The following is a 27,038-nucleotide window of genomic DNA, read 5'->3' as shown; positions in this document are numbered from 1 at the left end:
CCCCAAACCCATGACATTTCATTCCAAGAAATTTCCAAGAATCCTTGCCATGAAATTCTACTGCATCTTCTTCCGGTAAACATCACAACATGTTATTTCGTGAAATTCAGTTGAATCCGATTCAATCAACATGTCCATTTTTTCTGAAATGTCATGACTTGAAATTCCAAGTGCCATAGAATCCCATACATTGCACTAAAGTGTTACTTTAAAGGTCATGTACTGCAGGTCAGTGTTACTTTAATGTTTGGTTTATTCTAGCATGAACTGATTTGCAGTGCTTTGTCAACATTACTGCATTTCTTGATAAACTTGCCAGAGGGTTAAAGACTCTAGCTTGGGCCCGCAGCCAAAGGTTAGGTTTGTCAGAAGTGGGATTCGAACCCACGCCTCCAGGGGAGACTGCGACCTGAACGCAGCGCCTTAGACCGCTCGGCCATCCTGACATGACGGCCAGTGGTGAGCAGCATTTTTGCCCCTACACGGAATGGCAGATGATCTAGAATCTAGAGCTTCACCGCTTACCCGAGTCAGAGCACATGCCTCGTTGGCGCAGTTAGGCAGCGCGTCAGTCTCATAATCTGAAGGTCGAGAGTTCGAGCCTCACACGGGGCAGAATGGTGCTTTTTGATACACGGGACCGTGTAAATAAAGGAGCTGCTTTCTGTATTCCCTTTTATGCCTTTGTCCATTTCTTCATATGCACTGTAATTGAAATCCAGTGTTTTTTTAAGACTAATGTTGAACAAATGCAGTAATAGTATTACTCTCATATTCATGTCATATGTGTCAGTGTTGTTACAATGTTTTGTTAAGGCTTATATCATTCTTTCATTCTAATGGCATGTCTTGTTAATGCTAATGTAATTTTTTACATGACATTCCTTGAATCTTGTGTCATGACACTCCACCCCATGCCCCCAAACCCATGACATTTCATTCCAAGAAATTTCCAAGAATCCTTGCCATGAAATTCTACTGCATCTTCTTCCGGTAAACATCACAACATGTTATTTCGTGAAATTCAGTTGAATCCGATTCAATCAACATGTCCATTTTTTCTGAAATGTCATGACTTGAAATTCCAAGTGCCATAGAATCCCATACATTGCACTAAAGTGTTACTTTAAAGGTCATGTACTGCAGGTCAGTGTTACTTTAATGTTTGGTTTATTCTAGCATGAACTGATTTGCAGTGCTTTGTCAACATTACTGCATTTCTTGATAAACTTGCCAGAGGGTTAAAGACTCTAGCTTGGGCCCGCAGCCAAAGGTTAGGTTTGTCAGAAGTGGGATTCGAACCCACGCCTCCAGGGGAGACTGCGACCTGAACGCAGCGCCTTAGACCGCTCGGCCATCCTGACATGACGGCCAGTGGTGAGCAGCATTTTTGAATCTAGGGCTTCACCGCTTACCCGAGTCAGAGAACATGCCTCGTTGGCGCAGTTAGGCAGCGCGTCAGTCTCATAATCTGAAGGTCGTGAGTTCGAGCCTCACACGGGGCAGAATGGTGCTTTTTGATACACGGGACCGTGTAAATAAAGGAGCTGCTTTATGTATTCCCTTTTATGCCTTTGTCCATTTCTTCATATGCACTGTAATTGAAATCCAGTGTTTTTTTAAGACTAATGTTGAACAAATGCAGTAATAGTATTACTCTCATATTCATGTCATATGTGTCAGTGTTGTTACAATGTTTTGTTAAGGCTTATATCATTCTTTCATTCTAATGGCATGTCTTGTTAATGCTAATGTAATTTTTTACATGACATTCCTTGAATCTTGTGTCATGACACTCCACCCCATGCCCCCAAACCCATGACATTTCATTCCAAGAAATTTCCAAGAATCCTTGCCATGAAATTCTACTGCATCTTCTTCCGGTAAACATCACAACATGTTATTTCGTGAAATTCAGTTGAATCCGATTCAATCAACATGTCCATTTTTTCTGAAATGTCATGACTTGAAATTCCAAGTGCCATAGAATCCCATACATTGCACTAAAGTGTTACTTTAAAGGTCATGTACTGCAGGTCAGTGTTACTTTAATGTTTGGTTTATTCTAGCATGAACTGATTTGCAGTGCTTTGTCAACATTACTGCATTTCTTGATAAACTTGCCAGAGGGTTAAAGACTCTAGCTTGGGCCCGCAGCCAAAGGTTAGGTTTGTCAGAAGTGAGATTCGAACCCACGCCTCCAGGGGAGACTGCGACCTGAACGCAGCGCCTTAGACCGCTCGGCCATCCTGACATGACGGCCAGTTGTGAGCAGCATTTTTGCACCTACACGGAATGGCAGATGATCTAGAATCTAGGGCTTCACCGCTTACCCGAGTCAGAGCACATGCCTCGTTGGCGCAGTTAGGCAGCGCGTCAGTCTCATAATCTGAAGGTCGTGAGTTCGAGCCTCACACGGGGCAGAATGGTGCTTTTTGATACACGGGACCGTGTAAATAAAGGAGCTGCTTTCTGTATTCCCTTTTATGCCTTTGTCCATTTCTTCATATGCACTGTAATTGAAATCCAGTGTTTTTTTAAGACTAATGTTGAACAAATGCAGTAATAGTATTACTCTCATATTCATGTCATATGTGTCAGTGTTGTTACAATGTTTTGTTAAGGCTTATATCATTCTTTCATTCTAATGGCATGTCTTGTTAATGCTAATGTAATTTTTTACATGACATTCCTTGAATCTTGTGTCATGACACTCCACCCCATGCCCCCAAACCCATGACATTTCATTCCAAGAAATTTCCAAGAATCCTTGCCATGAAATTCTACTGCATCTTCTTCCGGTAAACATCACAACATGTTATTTCGTGAAATTCAGTTGAATCCGATTCAATCAACATGTCCATTTTTTCTGAAATGTCATGACTTGAAATTCCAAGTGCCATAGAATCCCATACATTGCACTAAAGTGTTACTTTAAAGGTCATGTACTGCAGGTCAGTGTTACTTTAATGTTTGGTTTATTCTAGCATGAACTGATTTGCAGTGCTTTGTCAACATTACTGCATTTCTTGATAAACTTGCCAGAGGGTTAAAGACTCTAGCTTGGGCCCGCAGCCAAAGGTTAGGTTTGTCAGAAGTGAGATTCGAACCCACGCCTCTAGGGGAGACTGCGACCTGAACGCAGCGCCTTAGACCGCTCGGCCATCCTGACATGACGGCCAGTTGTGAGCAGCATTTTTGCACCTACACGGAATGGCAGATGATCTAGAATCTAGGGCTTCACCGCTTACCCGAGTCAGAGCACATGCCTCGTTGACGCAGTTAGGCAGCGCGTCAGTCTCATAATCTGAAGGTCGTGAGTTCGAGCCTCACACGGGGCAGAATGTTGCTTTTTGATACACGGGACCGTGTAAATAAAGGAGCTGCTTTCTGTATTCCCTTTTATGCCTTTGTCCATTTCTTCATATGCACTGTAATTGAAATCCAGTGTTTTTTTAAGACTAATGTTGAACAAATGCAGTAATAGTATTACTCTCATATTCATGTCATATGTGTCAGTGTTGTTACAATGTTTTGTTAAGGCTTATATCATTCTTTCATTCTAATGGCATGTCTTGTTAATGCTAATGTAATTTTTTACATGACATTCCTTGAATCTTGTGTCATGACACACCACCCCATGCCCCCAAACCCATGACATTTCATTCCAAGAAATTTCCAAGAATCCTTGCCATGAAATTCTACTGCATCTTCTTCCGGTAAACATCACAACATGTTATTTCGTGAAATTCAGTTGAATCCGATTCAATCAACATGTCCATTTTTTCTGAAATGTCATGACTTGAAATTCCAAGTGCCATAGAATCCCATACATTGCACTAAAGTGTTACTTTAAAGGTCATGTACTGCAGGTCAGTGTTACTTTAATGTTTGGTTTATTCTAGCATGAACTGATTTGCAGTGCTTTGTCAACATTACTGCATTTCTTGATAAACTTGCCAGAGGGTTAAAGACTCTAGCTTGGGCCCGCAGCCAAAGGTTAGGTTTGTCAGAAGTGAGATTCGAACCCACGCCTCCAGGGGAGACTGCGACCTGAACGCAGCGCCTTAGACCGCTCGGCCATCCTGACATGACGGCCAGTGGTGAGCAGCATTTTTGCCCCTACACGGAATGGCAGATGATCTAGAATCTAGAGCTTCACCGCTTACCCGAGTCAGAGCACATGCCTCGTTGGCGCAGTTAGGCAGCGCGTCAGTCTCATAATCTGAAGGTCGAGAGTTCGAGCCTCACACGGGGCAGAATGGTGCTTTTTGATACACGGGACCGTGTAAATAAAGGAGCTGCTTTCTGTATTCCCTTTTATGCCTTTGTCCATTTCTTCATATGCACTGTAATTGAAATCCAGTGTTTTTTTAAGACTAATGTTGAACAAATGCAGTAATAGTATTACTCTCATATTCATGTCATATGTGTCAGTGTTGTTACAATGTTTTGTTAAGGCTTATATCATTCTTTCATTCTAATGGCATGTCTTGTTAATGCTAATGTAATTTTTTACATGACATTCCTTGAATCTTGTGTCATGACACTCCACCCCATGCCCCCAAACCCATGACATTTCATTCCAAGAAATTTCCAAGAATCCTTGCCATGAAATTCTACTGCATCTTCTTCCGGTAAACATCACAACATGTTATTTCGTGAAATTCAGTTGAATCCGATTCAATCAACATGTCCATTTTTTCTGAAATGTCATGACTTGAAATTCCAAGTGCCATAGAATCCCATACATTGCACTAAAGTGTTACTTTAAAGGTCATGTACTGCAGGTCAGTGTTACTTTAATGTTTGGTTTATTCTAGCATGAACTGATTTGCAGTGCTTTGTCAACATTACTGCATTTCTTGATAAACTTGCCAGAGGGTTAAAGACTCTAGCTTGGGCCCGCAGCCAAAGGTTAGGTTTGTCAGAAGTGGGATTCGAACCCACGCCTCCAGGGGAGACTGCGACCTGAACGCAGCGCCTTAGACCGCTCGGCCATCCTGACATGACGGCCAGTGGTGAGCAGCATTTTTGAATCTAGGGCTTCACCGCTTACCCGAGTCAGAGAACATGCCTCGTTGGCGCAGTTAGGCAGCGCGTCAGTCTCATAATCTGAAGGTCGTGAGTTCGAGCCTCACACGGGGCAGAATGGTGCTTTTTGATACACGGGACCGTGTAAATAAAGGAGCTGCTTTCTGTATTCCCTTTTATGCCTTTGTCCATTTCTTCACATGCACTGTAATTGAAATCCAGTGTTTTTTTAAGACTAATGTTGAACAAATGCAGTAATAGTATTACTCTCATATTCATGTCATATGTGTCAGTGTTGTTACAATGTTTTGTTAAGGCTTATATCATTCTTTCATTCTAATGGCATGTCTTGTTAATGCTAATGTAATTTTTTACATGACATTCCTTGAATCTTGTGTCATGACACTCCACCCCATGCCCCCAAACCCATGACATTTCATTCCAAGAAATTTCCAAGAATCCTTGCCATGAAATTCTACTGCATCTTCTTCCGGTAAACATCACAACATGTTATTTCGTGAAATTCAGTTGAATCCGATTCAATCAACATGTCCATTTTTTCTGAAATGTCATGACTTGAAATTCCAAGTGCCATAGAATCCCATACATTGCACTAAAGTGTTACTTTAAAGGTCATGTACTGCAGGTCAGTGTTACTTTAATGTTTGGTTTATTCTAGCATGAACTGATTTGCAGTGCTTTGTCAACATTACTGCATTTCTTGATAAACTTGCCAGAGGGTTAAAGACTCTAGCTTGGGCCCGCAGCCAAAGGTTAGGTTTGTCAGAAGTGAGATTCGAACCCACGCCTCCAGGGGAGACTGCGACCTGAACGCAGCGCCTTAGACCGCTCGGCCATCCTGACATGACGGCCAGTTGTGAGCAGCATTTTTGCACCTACACGGAATGGCAGATGATCTAGAATCTAGGGCTTCACCGCTTACCCGAGTCAGAGCACATGCCTCGTTGGCGCAGTTAGGCAGCGCGTCAGTCTCATAATCTGAAGGTCGTGAGTTCGAGCCTCACACGGGGCAGAATGGTGCTTTTTGATACACGGGACCGTGTAAATAAAGGAGCTGCTTTCTGTATTCCCTTTTATGCCTTTGTCCATTTCTTCATATGCACTGTAATTGAAATCCAGTGTTTTTTTAAGACTAATGTTGAACAAATGCAGTAATAGTATTACTCTCATATTCATGTCATATGTGTCAGTGTTGTTACAATGTTTTGTTAAGGCTTATATCATTCTTTCATTCTAATGGCATGTCTTGTTAATGCTAATGTAATTTTTTACATGACATTCCTTGAATCTTGTGTCATGACACTCCACCCCATGCCCCCAAACCCATGACATTTCATTCCAAGAAATTTCCAAGAATCCTTGCCATGAAATTCTACTGCATCTTCTTCCGGTAAACATCACAACATGTTATTTCGTGAAATTCAGTTGAATCCGATTCAATCAACATGTCCATTTTTTCTGAAATGTCATGACTTGAAATTCCAAGTGCCATAGAATCCCATACATTGCACTAAAGTGTTACTTTAAAGGTCATGTACTGCAGGTCAGTGTTACTTTAATGTTTGGTTTATTCTAGCATGAACTGATTTGCAGTGCTTTGTCAACATTACTGCATTTCTTGATAAACTTGCCAGAGGGTTAAAGACTCTAGCTTGGGCCCGCAGCCAAAGGTTAGGTTTGTCAGAAGTGAGATTCGAACCCACGCCTCCAGGGGAGACTGCGACCTGAACGCAGCGCCTTAGACCGCTCGGCCATCCTGACATGACGGCCAGTGGTGAGCAGCATTTTTGCCCCTACACGGAATGGCAGATGATCTAGAATCTAGAGCTTCACCGCTTACCCGAGTCAGAGCACATGCCTCGTTGGCGCAGTTAAGCAGCGCGTCAGTCTCATAATCTGAAGGTCGAGAGTTCGAGCCTCACACGGGGCAGAATGGTGCTTTTTGATACACGGGACCGTGTAAATAAAGGAGCTGCTTTCTGTATTCCCTTTTATGCCTTTGTCCATTTCTTCATATGCACTGTAATTGAAATCCAGTGTTTTTTTAAGACTAATGTTGAACAAATGCAGTAATAGTATTACTCTCATATTCATGTCATATGTGTCAGTGTTGTTACAATGTTTTGTTAAGGCTTATATCATTCTTTCATTCTAATGGCATGTCTTGTTAATGCTAATGTAATTTTTTACATGACATTCCTTGAATCTTGTGTCATGACACTCCACCCCATGCCCCCAAACCCATGACATTTCATTCCAAGAAATTTCCAAGAATCCTTGCCATGAAATTCTACTGCATCTTCTTCCGGTAAACATCACAACATGTTATTTCGTGAAATTCAGTTGAATCCGATTCAATCAACATGTCCATTTTTTCTGAAATGTCATGACTTGAAATTCCAAGTGCCATAGAATCCCATACATTGCACTAAAGTGTTACTTTAAAGGTCATGTACTGCAGGTCAGTGTTACTTTAATGTTTGGTTTATTCTAGCATGAACTGATTTGCAGTGCTTTGTCAACATTACTGCATTTCTTGATAAACTTGCCAGAGGGTTAAAGACTCTAGCTTGGGCCCGCAGCCAAAGGTTAGGTTTGTCAGAAGTGGGATTCGAACCCACGCCTCCAGGGGAGACTGCAACCTGAACGCAGCGCCTTAGACCGCTCGGCCATTCTGACATGACGGCCAGTGGTGAGCAGCATTTTTGAATCTAGGGCTTCACCGCTTACCCGAGTCAGAGAACATGCCTCGTTGGCGCAGTTAGGCAGCGCGTCAGTCTCATAATCTGAAGGTCGTGAGTTCGAGCCTCACACGGGGCAGAATGGTGCTTTTTGATACACGGGACCGTGTAAATAAAGGAGCTGCTTTCCGTATTCCCTTTTATGCCTTTGTCCATTTCTTCATATGCACTGTAATTGAAATCCAGTGTTTTTTTAAGACTAATGTTGAACAAATGCAGTAATAGTATTACTCTCATATTCATGTCATATGTGTCAGTGTTGTTACAATGTTTTGTTAAGGCTTATATCATTCTTTCATTCTAATGGCATGTCTTGTTAATGCTAATGTAATTTTTTACATGACATTCCTTGAATCTTGTGTCATGACACTCCACCCCATGCCCCCAAACCCATGACATTTCATTCCAAGAAATTTCCAAGAATCCTTGCCATGAAATTCTACTGCATCTTCTTCCGGTAAACATCACAACATGTTATTTCGTGAAATTCAGTTGAATCCGATTCAATCAACATGTCCATTTTTTCTGAAATGTCATGACTTGAAATTCCAAGTGCCATAGAATCCCATACATTGCACTAAAGTGTTACTTTAAAGGTCATGTACTGCAGGTCAGTGTTACTTTAATGTTTGGTTTATTCTAGCATGAACTGATTTGCAGTGCTTTGTCAACATTACTGCATTTCTTGATAAACTTGCCAGAGGGTTAAAGACTCTAGCTCGGGCCCGCAGCCAAAGGTTAGGTTTGTCAGAAGTGGGATTCGAACCCACGCCTCCAGGGGAGACTGCGACCTGAACTCGGCCATCCTGACATGACGGCCAGTGGTGAGCAGCATTTTTGCACCTACACGGAATGGCAGATGATCTAGAATCTAGGGCTTCACCGCTTACCCGAGTCAGAGCACATGCCTCGTTGGCGCAGTTAGGCAGCGCGTCAGTCTCATAATCTGAAGGTCGTGAGTTCGAGCCTCACACGGGGCAGAATGGTGCTTTTTGATATACGGGACCGTGTAAATAAAGGAGCTGCTTTCTGTATTCCCTTTTATGCCTTTGTCCATTTCTTCATATGCACTGTAATTGAAATCCAGTGTTTTTTTAAGACTAATGTTGAACAAATGCAGTAATAGTATTACTCTCATATTCATGTCATATGTGTCAGTGTTGTTACAATGTTTTGTTAAGGCTTATATCATTCTTTCATTCTAATGGCATGTCTTGTTAATGCTAATGTAATTTTTTACATGACATTCCTTGAATCTTGTGTCATGACACTCCACCCCATGCCCCCAAACCCATGACATTTCATTCCAAGAAATTTCCAAGAATCCTTGCCATGAAATTCTACTGCATCTTCTTCCGGTAAACATCACAACATGTTATTTCGTGAAATTCAGTTGAATCCGATTCAATCAACATGTCCATTTTTTCTGAAATGTCATGACTTGAAATTCCAAGTGCCATAGAATCCCATACATTGCACTAAAGTGTTACTTTAAAGGTCATGTACTGCAGGTCAGTGTTACTTTAATGTTTGGTTTATTCTAGCATGAACTGATTTAAAGTGCTTTGTCAACATTACTGCATTTCTTGATAAACTTGCCAGAGGGTTAAAGACTCTAGCTTGGGCCCGCAGCCAAAGGTTAGGTTTGTCAGAAGTGGGATTCGAACCCACGCCTCCAGGGGAGACTGCGACCTGAACGCCAGCTGCCGAAGGATAGTCCGTCAAAATGGGGATAATGTTGAACAATGTTGAACGCCACAGCCAATCACGTCGACGCGCTATAACATTTGCAGCCAATTAGAGAGCGCCATTCTCGACATTATAACATTTGCAGCCAATCAGAGAGCGCCATTCTTGACTTTTTCCTTATCATTTTCGACATTTGACCAATCAGAGTACAAGGAAATGTCGATGGCACGTTTACGCTTAGCACCGCTAGGAGGAGGAGTCAGGAAGCTAGCCGAGTGTCAATCAAGTTGCCGAACTGAGCCGAAGGTGTACGAAGTAATGACATATCCTGAGGGGCGTGTCAGAGGTCAAAAAGTTCAGACGTCGAGCATCACTGTCACGGAGGTCAGGCATCATCATTTTAACGGAGGACTGCGAAACTTATTTTTCGGTAACTTTAACTGTATTTTCGGACAATGTAATTTTATATTTGTATATAATTGTATATATTATAATTGTAAATATCGTGTGTGCTTTTTTTAAAGAAATAATTTGTATTATAGTAGTTTTGTTCAAAACGATATAACCTAACCGTTAGCCCCCCAACAAAAAAATGTCTGGCAAAAAATCCCATAAAGCCATGTCAGATACTGACTGGATTGCAAGGCTAAAAAAGTTTGCCAGCACAGGAGTTTGGCCATCAAATGAGGGTAACAGGCCAGCTCCTCGACAGAAAAAGTGGCATGACGTGTACCAAAGGGTGAGTGTGCTTTTGTCACCTTTGCATGATGTAATAATTGTAATCCTGATCATTTAATTCAATGTCATCATTATTTATAGATATGTATGTAGATAATGTTGCAGGTATTTGAGATTTATGTTTATTTATGTAAAAAAAAAAAACTTTTTTTTTGCACTGGGAGATTCAGAGATTTGAGGCAGTGGGGGTGGGGATGTTGAGTTAATGGATGTTTTTTTGAAGGTGTGAAATGTTCCTCTATTGTTCTTTTAAAGGAGGATACAAACTTTACTCTCTCTTTATCTCTAATTTTACAGTTTGTATCTCCCCTTCAAAGAACATGAATAAAAATAAATGACAGACTACAATAAATTAATGTGGCATTCATACTGATAAGTTAGAAATGCATGTATTCTATGTTTTATGTGTGATAATGTTTACAGATTGAAAGATGTCCGATGCAGTCTCGCGGCCAGACAACCTTGCTCGGAGCGGTCCCAAAGTGCATATGTGGTTTTCACACTCAAAAGGTAACAATGTAAAGATGTAACTTGTATTTTTTTTATATATGTATAATTTACTGAACAAATTCTTCTCGTTCAACAATTATTGTAGCCTATGTATTTTTGTGGTTGTCTTAAGCAGGCCACAGCCTCTATTGGACAAGCACCAAGGGTTGTTGAACAACAGTCTGCCGCTACTGGACCAGCACAGGAGGTCATGGCGCAGAGTCAGCGTCAGCTCCCACCCCAGCCTACTTCTAAAATTATACCAAGTTTGTCAAAGGTAATAACATTTTTTTTATATATATATAATTGCAGTTTTAATATACGTTTAGTATAAAGGTTTAAGTTCAGTGGAAATGGCTGGTATGTTTTTACACCTACCTGCCAGCTATGACACCTTGTACAGGGGTGGCTGTAGTCTGCTTAGTGGTCAGTTTCACTGTCTCAGGTTGGTTTAGATCAAGTAAAATGGTGAAAGAACAATGTAACCTATGTGATCTCTCTTTCTTCTCTGGGCTCTGCTCTTGCATTCTCCTCTTCCTCTCTAATTGGGCTTTGCCATTATGGGTTAAAGGACACTCGCGTCCTTCATGGCATCTCTCTTGATTTTTCCAACTGGCTACTGAAGCTACGTCTTTCATTCTGTATTTCTCAGGTAACATTCCACTTATGCACAATTAATTATACACGTATTATTAATTAAGTCATCATGAATCTGCTTTGTTGCCATTTCAAGGGTAACCTTCATTACTGTTAATAAACGCTTTCTCTTACAAACTATGTGCAAACTATTTTTGATTTTAAGTCATTTTTAAAAGGTACTTGTTAAATTACTATATACTCACATTCTAGCAATACTTTCCCACACATTTTTCTATTCTAACTGTGCTTATTTTAATCTGTATAAGTAGTAGAGTGTGGTAATACACAGACAAAAAAATAAGTTAAAGAAAGAAAGCAGGTCCTTTAGTTATATAATGAATGATAGGATCAATAGATATTTTCTCATTTTACATTTTATTATATTTTTGGCCAATGTGCTGTTACAATTCAATTTGTCTTTTCATTGAAATTGTTTTGCCCTTTTTTAGTTTACCAAACCAAGATTTGGTGGGTCCCACATTGCTGCTGCAAAGCCAAATCTGAGTGTGGCTAGGAGACCATCTCAGGCTGTTGACCAACCCAGCGCAGCAGTGTCCAGTGCCCCTACAACAAGCACCACTGTGTCTGTAAGTACTGGCATAATCCACATTGCATTCTAAGACACATTCCACATCTGTGCACTTTTTAGAAACTTGCATTCTAAGACACATTCCACATGCAGTGAGAGGTGCAGTGAGAGGTGCAGTGAGATGTGCAGTGAGAGGTGCAGTGAGATGTGCGAGAGGTGCAGTGAGATGTGCAGTGAGATGTGCAGTGAGATGTGCAGTGAGAGGTGCAGTGAGAGATGAGAGGTGCAGTGAGAGGAGCAGGGCCAGGGAGAAGAGCAGGCCTAAGGACTTCCAAAGGCTGCAAGAACAGTAGTCAGTGATGAAATTCGTGCCACTCTCATTGACCATGTAATCAACCACGGTCTTTCGCTAAGAGAGGCTGGTAAACAGTAAAGGGAAAAAAAACTGATTTGCTTTTTACTGGAATACTGTACATGTGGACATACAGTTCCCAACCAATAAATTTAGTGTAAAAATGGTGGATTGCATGTTTTGTATGCAAATACCTGTAAAACTGAAACACAAAAGTCTATGAAGTTTTTGTAATACAATAGCCAGTATTTTGAAACCCTAGTACTTTGATTGACTGCATGTACCTTGTGAAGTGAAAACAAGTGTTATTCTTTGACAGAATAATTTCATTCTGAGTCAGATTTCCAGTGTTTTGGTAAAGTTAGTGTGTGCAGAGAAAGATGTGTTCTATTTTGAAATGAAGAGTTAGTATATATTTACAGTTTTTTTCAATTGTTTACACGCAATTTTGAAAACCTCTACCTCCTTCTCCTCTTCATCTACCTCCTTCACCTCTTCCTCTACCTTCTTCTCCTCTTCCTCTACCTCCTTCTCCTCTTCATCTACCTCCTTCTCCTCTTCCTCTACCTCCTTCTCCTCTTCATCTACCTCCTTCTCCTCTTCATCTACCTCCTTCTCCTCTTCCTCTACCTCCTTCTCCTCTTCCTCTACCTCCTTCATCTCCTCTTTGAGCCCCCCCTCTTATTCTCACTCTTCTTCTTCTTCTTCTTCTAGCTCCTTCCATTTTTGTTGAAGACAGGTGAACTCACCTGCTGCCTTTTATAGCACTCCTGAGTGATGCGTTTTCAAATTAGCACATGTGTGCTTCCACGCCTGATGGATGTGCATATCCAATTCATTCATTAGTGTGGTCAATGGCAAACCGGGGCTTTGTAATGACAAGGAAGTAACCTCACAATCCTTATCTGTGTCTAAGGTGTGAAAATGTGTGTAGAGTTTTACAAATCACTGTGTGTAATGTTTTGCTAAAAGGGTAAAACAGACATTGTGTGTAATGTTGTGCAAATCTGTGGAGGGGTTTTGCTCATTGGAGTAGAATTTTGCAAATTGCGTGGAAATTTTTATTTTAGTGTGTAAACAATCATAAAAATCTGTAACAAAATGTGTTATTGAGAAGAAAATTATCCATTTGGCCAATTGTGTTTTGTTGGTGTGAGTCTGTGTTAAGAGTTTAGGAAAAAGTATCTGAAGTATGGGTAAGCGCTTGTTAGCGATTGAAAAAAACTGTAAATACTTTTGAAAACAGATTCAAATAATTACAATCCTAAATTGCAATATTATTTCCCACTATTACTGTTTTTGACTGTATTTTAATCATATTTCAAAAACAAAAAGAATCTTACTGAACATAGACCTTTAAACAGTATTGTATAATTCCATCTAGGATTAGTTAAAATTATTGGACAGTTATGACTGTTTCTTTCTCTTGTTATATATGCAACATATATTATATTTCATTGCATGTTGTCTCGGTAAGTAATTTCAAATTTTATTGGTCCAAAATAATTGAATTTGCATATTAACTGTCACAACTCAGTAGAGTCACACAAATTAGTGCTAGCAGCTGACACAATTCTGAAAACTATTGGAACAAATGTATACATTTTATTCTATAACCTTAAGTACGTATTTGACATCCAATATTTTCTATTTTATATGAGGGTAGTCTTGGATAGATAAAGCGGTAATTAAATAAATGACCTGCTAGACTAAATGTTTTGTCTTTTTCCTTCACAGACTACTCCTTTGGGGGCATTACTGCAAGATGCATCTGCAGTTCGACTGCATCGTTTGTGGTCGGACACTTTGCCACCAGAGGATCACAGGTGGATTGCCAGCAGGCTTTTTAAAATGGGGCCCAAGGGAAAACAAGAGCTTCGATACAACTACAGCTCTGGTATTACCCACCACAGCCAGCACTTATTTACAACCAGGCTCCAGCTCCAGACAGATTTTTTTGTCATGCTCTGTTGCTGTGGATGCCGTACAAGCTGTGGAAGATCAAGGCTCTCTGTCCCAATTCTGCCTGCGGGCAGCATCAGCTGACTGGAGGCGGTCTGCACAAAAGGGCACGGCAGGTTCTGGACATCGATAGGATGTACAACATGGTCACAGAAACCCTCATCTGTACGAAGTGTAAAGCCTCGCATGTGTCCTGGAGTCAGACTGTCCTGCAACAGCTGGATCTGGGCCATCGCTCTGAATTTCGGGTCATCCTCACGCGGAAGTAAGGGCACTTTAATTCCACATCCAGTTGATAGCCCATCATCACATATGTTTGCAAATACTTTACTAATCAATTATGTAAAATATATGAATGTGTGGATTTTGCTTTTCCTAAGGTATGCCTGTGATGTGAGAGTCATTCGGCTCCTGCGTGAGCGTGGCCTAGGCAACAGTCCCACGCGGGTCATCAAACAGCTGCGTGAGAACCACAGTGAGGAGTGGCTCCAGCGTATGGCCCGGTACACCACCCAATGTGTGGACTTCCTCAAACGACCCGGGGTGTTGCAAATACAATTCCAGGAACCCCCAGAGCCTACATTGGTCCCAAGCTGCAAGTGGCTGCTCACCGTGTACAGCCAAGACATCCTGACAAGGCTGGATGAAATCCATGCAAGGATAACATCTACGTATGGTTCAGTCTTGAAGATGGATTCCACTAAAAAGGTTAGCAGGGGATTTTTGTTAATTTATGGTGTTTACTGTTATATCATTATCAGAGCATGAGTATCATATTCTACATGGTGTGATGTTTCATTGCATTGCATGCTTCCTGTCATCTACTGCAGATCACTAAGAAGCTGGCTGGGACGGCAAGGGGAACGGGACTCTGGCTTACCTCTGTTGGCAATGAGTTTGGTCAGGTGCTCATGAGTGTGCTGACAGCACAGGAAGGAGCAGGACTGGACATGATGGTCGATGGTCTGGTGAAAAGTTACCAGCAGGCTAGTGTGGATCCACCTACTGTTTTGTACGTGGACTGTGGCTGCTGCACTGATGTGGGTGAGACCAAGCTGAAAACCAGATTCAGAGGGTGGCCTGATCTCATGATTCGCTTGGACATCTGGCATTTTATGCGCAGGATTGCCATGGGGTGTACAACTGATGCCCATCAGCTGTATCCCATCTTCATGTCACGGCTGTCAGCGTGCATTTTTGAGTGGGATGCGGCTGATGTTTCTATGCTTCGCAAAGCAAAGAGAGAGCTGTTGATATCCCAGGGTTGGCCTGCGCGGACAGATGAAGATGTCAACAAGCATCTTACCAGGAATGAGCTGGCACTCCATTGCCGGAGGAGGACCTGTGGAGAGGAGACTACCATCCTTCTCCTTGAGCGGCTGCTTACAGAGCTCCTGAGCAGCAAGGGCAAACACTGTTTTCCATTTTTGAGGCAATCAAGGTTTTGGACATTAACCTCTTGTCACATCTCAAAGGTCAGGTCAAAAGGTTTTGTTGATTGGCTGATTGGATTAGCATCTCAAGGCTCTGAGTTACACTGTTACCTGATGAAATCAGGTAACCAGCTGAATCATGTACTTTCCTTTACATGTTTTGTTCAAGAGTCCCCTCCACTATGAAATTAATCCCACCCCCTTGAAATGTATGTAAACTGCAATGTAAAGTTCCCTTAGACTAGACTTGATTGAGATGACTACAGCGACGAAATAAAGAACTTATACCTCAACAATCTCCTGGTCTGCAACTCTATCTTTTCTACACTTGAGAAGAAAAAGTTCACAACAGATCCCTGGAGGCAGCCTGCACGAGGGCAGCATACTCCGCATCCACTTGGGTGAGAAGGTCTTTCTGCCTATGGTACTTTGCCAGAAGGCCAACAATGGAATCCCTCATGGGCTGTGTCCACCGAAAATGGTCTAGGAAAAAAAGTATACCCCCTGCCTTGATGGAACCTGTGCGAGCAGCTCGTGGAGAGGGAGCAAAGGGCAGTGGTGGTGTCATCTCATCTAAAAGAGAGGAAAAGGGACAGAATAAGTAAATCATTTTCACCTTTATCTCTAAAATATATGTAGTATTCATATAAATAAGGAATAATTAAGGGATGAAGATGTGAGCTGAATCACCTTTTACACTGGTGGGCTGTGCAGGCTGGATCATTGTTTCTGAGCCAGGAGAAGCCACACCAAAGATGTCATCCTGGAGCATAGAGTAATTAATTTGGGTTAGAATCAGTAATTACATATTAGATTTGGATTATAGTGAATGGGGATGTTTGTAAGTACAACAGTCAAGTTTAGCTGAGCAAAGTGTTCCCCCCTCACCTCCTCAGTTGTGTCATCAGGTGGGAATATCTCACTGAGAGCAGATGGCTGTGAGGACTGATGCTCTCCCTCCTCTGCAACAGGTACCTTCTGGGACTTGTGCTTGTCCCAGTCCAGGGGGACAGGACGACAACATACTGCAGTCCAAACCTTTCTCCGGTGTCTGTGTGTGAGATAATTAAGGCAGGGTACTTGGCCTGGCCTGTCACCACGTCTGATGGCTTGTTCAGTTCCATGATCAGCACAGGATCAAAAACTGCAGGCAGCTTCACTCCAGGCTGCTTCAGGTCCACAAGGCGCTTGAAATTCCAGCGAGCCACTCCAATCATGCCCAGCGCCTGGATAATTTCTGTGGATACCTGAGTGCCTGTGACCCATCTCGCCTGATGAAAATGGAATCCCTCCTGCTGAGAGGTGCCTCTCACAGGGATCCACACGGGTACAGCTGCCGCCTCCCCCTTCACATGGTTCAGCTGGTTGATCCCCTCTTCAATCTCTGGGTCACTCAGGCAGCCTCTGAGGATGTGGTATCGCTGAATCCTCCATACCTTCAACATCGATGGTTTGAACAGTGGCCCACCATCAGGATCTCATTCTAAAAAGAATCTTGGAGAACTCTCTCCACTCTCTCCAGCAGCTCTTTGGGGTGTGGGACCCTAGTGCGACAGTGCTCCCTGATATGCTTCTTTGTTGGATTTGCAGGCACTATCCCACAGAAGACATAAGCCTGCTTCAGTCTCTGTAGGTCCATCTGGTCCACAACACTAAAAGCTGCTGACAGAAACTTGCAGAAAGCACTGTGCAGTGGATGGTGCTCTGAAGTACACTCTCTGGAGAACCACCGCATGCAGTGGAACAAGTCCAGCTTGATGTTGATGTTGCTATTATATTCTTTGCGGGAGGCACAGGTGTCGATGAGATGCCCAGAGTTTGCCTCAGTCACTATAGCCTCAGTGGTCTTCCAAGAATCCCAGAGGAGGTGCTCCTGGGGATCAGGGTTTGGGATCCTGAAGGCAGCACAGCAATCACTGTTCCACACACAAAGAGAAGTATATTTAAAATATTAAACATTCAAATAAATAGGATACATGTATTTGCTATACTATATTTTGTTTACTTTACAAATATAATATAGGTGGGAAGGAAAATGTGATGGCTGGTTCTTACCGGTCAAGCCACTGATAGTTGGCTTTTGGCAGTTCTGCAAAAATGTAACGACAGGACAGCCCAGCATTTATTGGCTGCAGGGATTTATCACTTTCAGACTGCAGCATCACCCAGGACAAGATTATCCAGTTTTCATTCATCACAGCGTATGACGACATAGTACCTGATGCAAGCACAACCTTCCGGGCCACCTTGCGGGTATGGTCAGCCCTTAATATTTGTCCAAATGTGGCTTTAAGGAGCAAATTGATTGTGCTCTCCTGCCTATGGTACTCCTGAATGAGGCAGTCAACCAAGTAGTGGGGTGAGACTGTTACTCCACACCAGCCGACCACATCACCATACTCACCAAATGGAGCAGGAGTATTTGTTGCTCTTAGTGCCCCTGTGATGGTCTGCTGACCATAAAGTCCACTGTCTCCATCCAGCACATTCTTAACAGTGGACAGGTAAGCCAGGTGTGCACGCTCATACCTGAGGTTGAGAGCTTCGTTCAACTGATTGGCCATATCATTGGGAGACTTTGCTGTGCGCCGCAACTCGTCCATCACAGTCTTACATATGGCCTTCTTGTGCATACGAAAAGCTGGAAAAATGTTGCAGAATCGACTTGGCAGCATGTCCATCCATTGAGGTTTGTCTGCATACCATTACTTTTTACAGACTTTACAGCTGAGCCGAGAGGCCAGCATGTAGTACTGGCTGCTTGTACCAATAATGACACGGGGTCATCCAACTCCTGATGAGACAACGTGAGGATTCGGACAGCCGTTCAGACATGGCAGAGTGTAGTTGTTGCGGACTCTTTCCATAATGGAGTGCTCTGGTTTCCAAATGAAGAATGGATGAAGTTGAAAGTATTTCGGTGATGGCAACTTATAGACAGCATCAATAAGCTCAGGCTGAGGTGGGTAACACCACAAGGAGATCATGTTCATTGGATGTCTCACCGGTCTAGAGCCTTGCCACAGTCCCAAGGCTTCCATTTCTGTTTTCATCCAGATTCTCTGCTGGTGAGAGCAGTTCCATTGGCTTACATCCTGCTCATAGCCTGGCAGTGGTGGAAGTGCTGGCTTCTCCTCCATCTGAGTTGGGGGGTGCCCAGCAGAGACTGCAGGGAGTGCTGTGGGTGGAGTAAAGGCTGCAAGGAGTCCCGACTGGACAGCAGTTGCAGGGGGGCCTGAGGGAGGAGTAGAGGCTATAGATTCTGCAGAGGTCACTGGGAGGAGGGCTGCAGGATGACATGGTTGACATTAGTCATAGATGAGCATTATATTTGTTAAATATGTTAAATGTGTTTTAAATTTTATTAAGTAAAATTATGTTACATTAAGTCCTTACATTGACAGAGCATGGTTTCCTGCACTGGTCTCAAAGGCGCTGTGGTCTCAAGCGTTTGTCCAACCAGTTGTCACATTTTCAAAACTCTAAATACAATAAAGCTATACCTCCCAACAAAATTATGGATTGTTTTTGTAGTACTTACAATTGTTAACACACACCATCCCACAATAGCAAAAACAATATTCCAAACCTTAGATACAGTATAAAAACCTCTGCTTCTGCAATAGTAACAGTTCAAAAACAATATATCTCAGCTGATAATAAACAAACAATTGAATAATTGACACAGCTGATTTATGTTGGGTAAATTGGGCCAACAATAGCTGATTCCAGTCTGGCTTAGACTCAGTGGCAGGGGTTATTTTTTCCTATTACATTGACACTTATACAGTAAAAGGAGGACTTTGAGGAGTGATGTTTTTGGACACATAAACAGAAAAAGACAAACACTGTAATGTCTGGATGAGGAAGAGTAAGACCAAGGGGCCCAGGGAGAAGGTGCAGTGAGAGATGCAGTGAGAGGTGCAGTGAGAGATGCAGTGAGAGATGCAGTGAGAGGTGCAGTGAGAGATGCAGTGAGAGGTGCAGTGAGAGGTGCAGTGAGAGGCGCAGTGAGAGATGCAGTGAGAGATGCAGTGAGAGATGCAGTGAGAGGTGCAGTGAGAGGTGCAGTGAGAGGCGCAGTGAGAGATGCAGTGAGAGATGCAGTGAGAGGTGCATTGTGAGATGCAGTGAGAGGTGCAGTGAGAGATGCAGTGAGATGTGCAGTGAGAGATGCAGTGAGAGATGCAGTGAGAGGTGCAGTGAAAGGTGCAGTGAGAGATGCAGTGAGAGGTGCAGTGAGAGATGCAGTGAGATGTGCAGTGAGAGATGCAGTGAGAGATGCAGTGAGAGGTGCAGTGAAAGGTGCATTGTGAGATGCAGTGAGAGGTGCAGTGAGAGGTGCAGTGAGAGGTGCAGTGAGAGATGCAGTGAGAGGTGCAGTGAGAGATGCAGTGAGAGGTGCAGTGAGAGATGCAGTGAGAGATGCAGTGAGAGGAGCAGGGAGAAGAGCAGGCTCAAGGAGAGGGCAAGGTTGAGGTGTAAGAATGTGTGGTGGTGGCATTCCAAGGGCTGGAAGAACAGTAGTCAGTGATGAAATTGTCCATTCATTGACCATGTAATCAACCATGGTCTTTCACTAAGAGAGGCTGGTAAACAGTAAATGAAAAAAAAAACTGATTTGCTTTTTACTGGAATAGCCTGGCAAGATAATAGTGAAGTGAAGTGATCATTGTGAAGATAATTAAACTTTCAAGCATTTATAACATAAACAGACACAATGACATATAAAACCCTTTACTGTTAAAGTTCAGTACACACCAAACTACACACAGATGTGAAAAATGTAAAGCACTGCTACGTGCCTTCTGCTTGTTCAGTGTACAGTGGTGTGTACAGGAGTCACATGTACATTTATATGCACAAATACACTGTATATACAGTATGTATGCACAATTGATCTGAATCTTGAATTGAACTGAATCAATACTGAAGTGACTTGAGCTGAATAATGTCACAATTGGCTTGTTAGAGCTGCTTTACAGCAGAATTTGTCTCGAATTTGTTACCGAAGCTGCTGTGAAAATCCATACTGTAGCTTGTATGTATATATTCAGTATATATATATATATATAGCAAAGCGCAGAAACAATGTAACATGCCAAACATTTACCATCTTGAATAACGCTGTATAAAAATGTAATGATGTTTCATGGAAATGAATGCAGTTTGATAGAGCATGTATGTATATGTATGTGGTTCTCACTCAGTTGGTCTGGAATTTTAGATGAAAATGTGGGTAGCATCATCCTCCCCAATTCTTCACCTTCCTCCACTTCTATGGAAAAAGAACAAACCAAAGATTGGTATGAAAGGATGGAATTATAAATATCATCAACTGTTGTTTATTCAGGGAAAATTGACTGAGCATTAAGCTCTTTTACAGCAATACTCCACATTCATACGGGTGTACATTCAGAAAAATATGGATATAGCAACCACAATAAATAGTGTGTGTTGAAATAGAAACTTTTGTAACATTATAAATGCCTTTACTGTAACTTTTGATGAATTTAATCCATCCTTCGTGAATAAAAGTATTGATTTATTTTATTTATTTCCCCCCAAAAATAACTAACAATTCTTACTGACCCCAAACTTTTGAACAATAGTGTTTAATGTTACAAAAGATTCTATTTCAGATAAATGCTGTTCTTTTGAACTTTCTATTCATCAAAGAATCCTGAAATAAAAATGTAAATAACTATTTGTTGTACTGTAATACTGTAACAATAATACAATTGTTGACAATGATAATAATGAGAAATGTTTCTTGAGCACCGAATCATCAGAATCATGTGACACTGAATACTGGAGTAATGATGGTGAAAATTCAGCTTTGATCACAGAAATAAATTACACTTTATTATATATTCACATAGAAAACAGCTATTTTTAAATCTAATAATATTTCACAATTTTGACTGTTTTATTTTGTATTTGAATCAAATAACAGACTTAGTAAAAAAATCTTACTGATCCAAAAATTTGTCTGTGTGAGGTTTTCTTACTCAGTTGGCCTTGGACTTTGGATGGGGATATAGAAAGCATCATTCTCTCCAATTCTTCATCATCCTCCATTTCTGTAAAACAAAGCATAAAAGCAAAGATGGGAATCATATGTCATCCCACATTTAAATTTTTCAATTCGACCTTATATATACTCAACTGTACTGTCAACAAACCTGGAGGATGAGAGGCAGATGCTGTAAGGCCAGTGGAAGCATGTTCCGCTGAAACACTCTGAAGCTGGCTCTTTTTCTGAGTGAGGTACTGCTGCAGCCGAAACATTTTGCTGCCTGTGACGCACTGTTTCTGGAGGATAAATGCAGCATATCCATCTGCTCTGCTCTCCCAAACATCCCTCCAAGTCTTTTCTGCATTAATCCCAAAGCCAACCAAGTTGTCATCTTCATTCCTCACAGGTGGTGCCACTGATCTTCCAGTTAATTAATTTAGGAGGTCCTCGATTTCCTGTAAGCTTCTACTGTACTCAAGAAATGAAAGTAGGCTGTCCTTTTTGGGACCCTCTGGTTTAAACTGACCGGCTCTCTCCTCCTCCTCCTCAACCTTCTTAGTCAAGAATATGGTATAGCCTACATCATTCTCTAGCAGCCACCGGAATGATTTGTCTTTGTACTTTCCAAACTGAAGCACATACTCTCCAAGCACCTCTTTTCTGTCTGACACATCACCTCCTCTCATGAAGACAACAGAGCGGGCATTCTCCTTGACCTTGTCTTCCCTTTAAGGGGCTGATTTGTCCTGGAGATTGGGGTTGTCTTTGATCCTCTTGGCTTCATCTGAGGGATCTTGTCTCAGATATCCAGTCGGTCCTTTCCTGAAGCACACTTTGATCTTGCCTGGGAAGATCACTTTCACCTGCATCCTGCTGTGCTGTACATATACATTCACAAAGAGCTGATTAGTGTTTATGGTCTGTTGCATTAACACACTTAATTAACGCACTTATATTCTGATTTCAATTATTTTATTTCTTAATAAATAAAACAACAATTAAATTAACCATTTTATTATTAAATAAATATTCATATTAATTTCACAATATCCTCTTTCACACACTATTATTGTGTTTAATTATCTATTTTATCACAATAAAATGTTATTCATATACTATACCATTAAATTGCACACATATTTTTTTGTAATCATTTTTTTTTGTAATTCAAATGTATTATATTTGTGTGTACTATTTATTAATTACATTAAAAGTACTACATCATACTGCACTGTTAACACATAGTTGTAAACATTTTATATGATTGCATAGTAAGAAATCAATGATGAAACATTCACCGTTACAAACAAAGACACTCTTATAAAATAACAGCTGTATTTACAACGAGGAGTTTGGTTTACTGGGTTTCTTAACATCACAATCAATTCAACACAATTAACAATACAATTAACTTAACAGTTAACTTAACTTACGTTACATGATAACAACATGCAATTTAAATGATAAAATATATGAATAATAATGTATATGTGGTCACCTGAGGTAAAATCTGTCTGAAGGTAGTTTAGACTGTACAAAATTGTTGTAAAAAACAAAACAATTTGCTGACAATTCGGTAAACAAATATCTCCGATCGTAAAACGGGTCTCCCCTCCTCCACTGCGAATGATTGATTGACAGATGACACTACGCTTTTAAAGGGGTCATGACATGAGAAACCAAATTTGCCTTGATGTTTTGGTGTATAAGAGATCTATGTACTATTAAAACTTCCTGCAAGTTTCATAGCTTAAGACGTCCTCCCCATTATAAACGAAGCATTTATTTAATCAAGCTCTAAATACAGCTCGTTCTAGATCCATTGTATGAAGTGACGTCACGGTGCGAAGTGACGTACCAGTCGTTTGCATATGACCGCCTCCAGCGCAAGACAACTACGCCTCATTTCGCATCATCGCATGCGTTCTCGTGCAGCGAGTGGGTCTGTTTACAAGATGACTGCGATGCTACGCAGATGTGCTGTTCCTGTTTGAGTCTTTGAATACGCTGCCGAACGATCCAGACGTCAAGGAAAACAGTCGGATGCAGTTTATTTGCAGCATATGCAGCCCGCCAAAGCTTAATTTGAACGGTGAGTGATCAGATGAGTGTGACAGGGCATGTTACTGAAGAACGAGCAGAGAGAGAGAGAGAGAGAGCACCGGCCGCGCGCGCGCCTTCAAACTCTCTCTCTCTCTCTCTCTCTCTCTCTCTCTCTCTCTCTCTCTCTCTCTCTCTCTCTCTCACTCCCTCGCGCATTTGAATCAAAATCAATTGAGAATTGACACGATGGTAAAAGATCGGAAGACCGAAGTTTCACGTGGTGGAGCATTGTGTAGTCTACGTGTGATACAAAATGATAAACGTTAATAATTTATGCATAAGCAGCACTGACGTTAGCCAATCATAACAGTGGGCGTTAACACTGAACTCTTAAAGGGAAAACACCTCCAAAACAGACTGTTTGAATCAGAGGTGAGAAACAGGGTGGGAAAAGGTCATAAATCACTATATTTTTAAAGTTTTTTTGTACAAAAAACTATAGTAATACTATAATTGCACCTAAGGGAAAATAATAAAACAAAACAAAAAAACATGTCATGACCCCTTTAAAATTCCCCGCCACCGAAAAGCGAAACAGCGCCAGGAAGTCTACGTGTGGCCAAAGGTATATTGCATCTATTGTGTTGAGCAGTACCATAGAGAATGAATGGGAAAAGTTAAGGGAAGTTAGCTTAACCATTTTCGGCTCCCGCGCGAAAGGTCCTCGGTTCGAAACCGAGCAGAAACAGTGGTTGGATTCTGACAGAAAATTTAAACTGTTTGGCACGCTAGGTGGGTGTAGCGCTCATTTCTTTTATACGCTTTTTAACAAGCGTGCACCTAAAGATTTATGTCTGCAACCTGAAGACGTGTTTCCATAGTGTAGAGGTTATCATGTTCTCCTCACACGCGAAAGGACCCCAATTCGAAACTGGGCGGAAACTGTGGGTGGTTTTTGCAAAAATTTCGTATGCAATTTTCTGTTGAGCAGGTCAGTACAATTGCAGGGATGATTGTGGTTTAATCTCTTTAGAAAAGGACAAAAATAAAACAAATGGCCATTGAGGTTTCCTGTATAGTAATAAAAAATGTTTGGTCTGCCAACAAAATTAACAGCTTTTTGCCATGTTAAAAACTCTGGGCAGTCTATAGCTTCAGTCGCTTTTGAACATGCGCACCCTAGAAGAGGTGGGACTGATGTCCAAATCTAGTTTCCATATTGTAGTGGTTATCACGTTCGCTTTACACGTGAAAGGTCCTCAGTTCAAAATGTTTGGTCTGCCAACAAAATTAGCAGCTTTTTGCCATGTTAAAAACACTAGGCAGTCTATAGTTTCAGTCGCTTTTGAACAAGCGTACCCTAGAAGAGGTGGGACTGACATCCAAATCAAGTTTCCGTAGTGTAGTGGTTATCACGTTCGCCTCACACGTGAAAGGTCCCCAGTTCAAAACTGGGCGGAAACTGTGGGTGGTTTTCGCAAAAATTTCGTATTCGATTTTCTGTTGAGCAGGTCAGTACACTTGCAGAGATGTTTGTGGTTTAATCTCTTTAGAAAAGGACACAAATAAAACAAATGGCTATTGAGGTTTCCTGTACTGTAATAAAAAATGTTTGGTCTGCCAACAAAATTAGCAGCTTTTTGCCATGTTAAAAACACTGGGCAGTCTATAGCTTCAGTCGCTTTTGAACAATCGTACCCTAGAAGAGGTGGGACTGATGTCCAAATCAAGTTTCCGTAGTGTAGTGGTTATCACGTTCGCTTTACACGCGAAAGGTCCTCAGTTCAAAATGTTTGGTCTGCCAACAAAATTAGCAGCTTTATGCCATGTTAAAAAAACTAGGCAGTCTATAGTTTCAGTCGCTTTTGAACAAGCGTACGCTAGAAGAGGTGGGACTGACGTGTCACGGCCGACTCGCAAGCCGCGACAAAGAAGGAGATGACACGTTAAAGTGGTATGGAAAAAGGAATAACATTTATTAAAGTAAAAATAATAAAGTAAGAGAATAGACCAAAACGGGAACAAGACAACAACAAAATGGCACGAGGGGAGAGCGCGCCCCGTCACGCCCGAAGGGAGCTGCTTTTGTTTGCCGGCATCAGATCTAGCACAGGTGTAAACCATCAGTCATCATGACGTCACTCACTCCAACTCCAACCTACAAAACAAGTAACAAAGACAACCGAACCCACACAATATGACCCACACGGGGGTCGTAACAGACGTCCAAACCAAGTTTCCGTAGTGTAGTGGTTATCACGTTCGCTTTACACGCGAAAGGTCCTCAGTTCAAAACTGGGCGGAAACAAGTGGAGGCATTTTAAATATAAATGCTGCAATTCGCTACATAACCCTTACTTTTGAGACAGGTGAAGGCCATCGTACCAAGGAGCTGTAGGCAGACTGCCATGGCGAATGACCTCTGTTCTGTTGTTTGTGGAATTTACAGACTGTCACACTGCTTCCAGGGCAGAAAAAGCACATGCATCTCATCAATAGGTTTCTGTAGTGTAGTGGTCATCACGTTCGCCTAACACGCGAAAGGTCCTCGGTTCGAAACCGAGCAGAAACAGCGGTTGGATTCTGACAGAAACTTTAAACTGTTTGCCACGTAAGGTGGGTGTAGCGCTCATTTCCTTTATACGCTTTTTAACAAGCGTGTACCTAAAGATTTATGTCTGCAACCTGAAGACGTGTTTCCGTAGTGTAGTGATTATCACGTTCGCCTCACATGCGAAAGGTCCCCAGTTCGAAACAGGGCGGAAACTGGTGGTGGTTTCTGCAAGAATTTCGTATGCGATTTTCTGTCGAGCAGGTCAGTACACTTCATTGACCTCTGTTCTGTTGTTTCCGGAATTTACAGACTGTCACACTGCTTGCAGGGCAGATTATGGGAAGGAGCCATCTTCTAAAAAGCACATGCATCTCATCAATAGGTTTCTGTAGTGTAGTGGTCATCACGTTCCCCTAACACGCAAAAGGTCCTCGGTTTGAAACCGAGCAGAAACAGCGGTTGGATTCTGACAGAAAATGTAAATTGTTTGCCACGCTAGGTGGGTGTAGCGCTCATTTCCTTTTGAGACAGGTGAAGGCCATCGTACCAAGGAGCTGTAGGCAGACTGCCATGCCGAATGACCTCTGTTCTGTTGTTTGTGGAATTTACAGACTGTCACACTGCTTGCAGGGCAGATTATGGGAAGGAGCCATCTTCTAAAAAGTACATGCATCTCATCAATAGGTTTCTGTAGTGTAGTGGTCATCAGTTTGAAACTGGGCGGAAACTGTGGGTGGTTTTTGCAAAAATTTCGTATGCGTTTTTCTTTTGAGCAGGTCAGTACACTTGCAGGGA

The 27,038-nt window shown here is 41.8% G+C and overlaps 1 protein-coding gene, 1 long non-coding RNA gene and 21 other non-coding genes across 23 annotated transcripts; 12 read left to right on the top strand and 11 right to left on the bottom strand.

The window, feature by feature from the left end:
• Positions 1-363: 363 nt before the first annotated feature.
• trnal-cag (transfer RNA leucine (anticodon CAG)) lies at positions 364-446 on the bottom strand. Its single transcript has one exon. It is a non-coding gene; the product is annotated as a tRNA-Leu (tRNA).
• A 95-nt stretch (positions 447-541) lies between these two features.
• trnam-cau (transfer RNA methionine (anticodon CAU)) lies at positions 542-615 on the top strand. The gene has a single exon. It is a non-coding gene; the product is annotated as a tRNA-Met (tRNA).
• Positions 616-1,281: 666 nt separating this feature from the next.
• Positions 1,282-1,364, bottom strand: trnal-cag (transfer RNA leucine (anticodon CAG)). The gene has a single exon. It is a non-coding gene; the product is annotated as a tRNA-Leu (tRNA).
• Positions 1,365-1,431: 67 nt separating this feature from the next.
• trnam-cau (transfer RNA methionine (anticodon CAU)) lies at positions 1,432-1,505 on the top strand. The gene has a single exon. It is a non-coding gene; the product is annotated as a tRNA-Met (tRNA).
• A 666-nt stretch (positions 1,506-2,171) lies between these two features.
• Positions 2,172-2,254, bottom strand: trnal-cag (transfer RNA leucine (anticodon CAG)). The gene has a single exon. It is a non-coding gene; the product is annotated as a tRNA-Leu (tRNA).
• A 95-nt stretch (positions 2,255-2,349) lies between these two features.
• On the top strand, positions 2,350-2,423 carry trnam-cau (transfer RNA methionine (anticodon CAU)). The gene has a single exon. It is a non-coding gene; the product is annotated as a tRNA-Met (tRNA).
• Positions 2,424-3,089: 666 nt separating this feature from the next.
• trnal-cag (transfer RNA leucine (anticodon CAG)) lies at positions 3,090-3,172 on the bottom strand. Its single transcript has one exon. It is a non-coding gene; the product is annotated as a tRNA-Leu (tRNA).
• Positions 3,173-3,267: 95 nt separating this feature from the next.
• On the top strand, positions 3,268-3,341 carry trnam-cau (transfer RNA methionine (anticodon CAU)). The gene has a single exon. It is a non-coding gene; the product is annotated as a tRNA-Met (tRNA).
• A 666-nt stretch (positions 3,342-4,007) lies between these two features.
• trnal-cag (transfer RNA leucine (anticodon CAG)) lies at positions 4,008-4,090 on the bottom strand. The gene has a single exon. It is a non-coding gene; the product is annotated as a tRNA-Leu (tRNA).
• Positions 4,091-4,185: 95 nt separating this feature from the next.
• Positions 4,186-4,259, top strand: trnam-cau (transfer RNA methionine (anticodon CAU)). Its single transcript has one exon. It is a non-coding gene; the product is annotated as a tRNA-Met (tRNA).
• A 666-nt stretch (positions 4,260-4,925) lies between these two features.
• trnal-cag (transfer RNA leucine (anticodon CAG)) lies at positions 4,926-5,008 on the bottom strand. The gene has a single exon. It is a non-coding gene; the product is annotated as a tRNA-Leu (tRNA).
• Positions 5,009-5,075: 67 nt separating this feature from the next.
• Positions 5,076-5,149, top strand: trnam-cau (transfer RNA methionine (anticodon CAU)). The gene has a single exon. It is a non-coding gene; the product is annotated as a tRNA-Met (tRNA).
• A 666-nt stretch (positions 5,150-5,815) lies between these two features.
• trnal-cag (transfer RNA leucine (anticodon CAG)) lies at positions 5,816-5,898 on the bottom strand. Its single transcript has one exon. It is a non-coding gene; the product is annotated as a tRNA-Leu (tRNA).
• Positions 5,899-5,993: 95 nt separating this feature from the next.
• Positions 5,994-6,067, top strand: trnam-cau (transfer RNA methionine (anticodon CAU)). Its single transcript has one exon. It is a non-coding gene; the product is annotated as a tRNA-Met (tRNA).
• A 666-nt stretch (positions 6,068-6,733) lies between these two features.
• Positions 6,734-6,816, bottom strand: trnal-cag (transfer RNA leucine (anticodon CAG)). Its single transcript has one exon. It is a non-coding gene; the product is annotated as a tRNA-Leu (tRNA).
• An 835-nt stretch (positions 6,817-7,651) lies between these two features.
• trnal-cag (transfer RNA leucine (anticodon CAG)) lies at positions 7,652-7,734 on the bottom strand. The gene has a single exon. It is a non-coding gene; the product is annotated as a tRNA-Leu (tRNA).
• A 67-nt stretch (positions 7,735-7,801) lies between these two features.
• Positions 7,802-7,875, top strand: trnam-cau (transfer RNA methionine (anticodon CAU)). The gene has a single exon. It is a non-coding gene; the product is annotated as a tRNA-Met (tRNA).
• An 827-nt stretch (positions 7,876-8,702) lies between these two features.
• trnam-cau (transfer RNA methionine (anticodon CAU)) lies at positions 8,703-8,776 on the top strand. The gene has a single exon. It is a non-coding gene; the product is annotated as a tRNA-Met (tRNA).
• A 7,310-nt stretch (positions 8,777-16,086) lies between these two features.
• Positions 16,087-16,558, bottom strand: LOC143715687 (uncharacterized). Its single transcript, XR_013195867.1, has 3 exons — positions 16,516-16,558; positions 16,318-16,390; positions 16,087-16,200 (listed from the first exon to the last, which is right to left on the bottom strand). It is a non-coding gene; the product is annotated as an uncharacterized LOC143715687 (long non-coding RNA).
• Positions 16,559-17,110: 552 nt separating this feature from the next.
• Positions 17,111-18,260, bottom strand: LOC143716458 (uncharacterized). Its single transcript, XM_077209026.1, has 2 exons — positions 17,683-18,260; positions 17,111-17,543 (listed from the first exon to the last, which is right to left on the bottom strand). The coding sequence occupies exons 1-2, from the start codon at positions 18,258-18,260 to the stop codon at positions 17,111-17,113; spliced, it is 1,011 nt and encodes a 336-aa protein (XP_077065141.1).
• Positions 18,261-25,080: 6,820 nt separating this feature from the next.
• trnav-cac (transfer RNA valine (anticodon CAC)) lies at positions 25,081-25,153 on the top strand. Its single transcript has one exon. It is a non-coding gene; the product is annotated as a tRNA-Val (tRNA).
• Positions 25,154-25,924: 771 nt separating this feature from the next.
• trnav-uac (transfer RNA valine (anticodon UAC)) lies at positions 25,925-25,997 on the top strand. The gene has a single exon. It is a non-coding gene; the product is annotated as a tRNA-Val (tRNA).
• Positions 25,998-26,188: 191 nt separating this feature from the next.
• On the top strand, positions 26,189-26,261 carry trnav-aac (transfer RNA valine (anticodon AAC)). The gene has a single exon. It is a non-coding gene; the product is annotated as a tRNA-Val (tRNA).
• Positions 26,262-27,038: the final 777 nt, after the last annotated feature.

The sequence above is a fragment of the Siphateles boraxobius genome, unplaced genomic scaffold (genome assembly GCF_051911475.1).
Source record: "Siphateles boraxobius isolate OS27281-9 unplaced genomic scaffold, OSU_SipBor_1 6, whole genome shotgun sequence".
NCBI classification, from domain to species: domain Eukaryota; kingdom Metazoa; phylum Chordata; class Actinopteri; order Cypriniformes; family Leuciscidae; genus Siphateles; species Siphateles boraxobius.
Note: the sequence above shows the minus strand (reverse complement) of the source record. Positions and strands in the feature narration are given on the sequence as shown.

Bases quoted from the DNA above. Each gene is read 5' to 3' on its own strand.
- LOC143716458 (XM_077209026.1), bottom strand. From the start codon at position 18,260: ATGCACAAGAAGGCCATATGTAAGACTGTGATGGACGAGTTGCGGCGC. The intron at 17,544-17,682 runs GTAAGAACCAGC...TGTGTGGAACAG, and splicing joins AACTATCAGTGGCTTGACCG to TGATTGCTGTGCTGCCTTCA.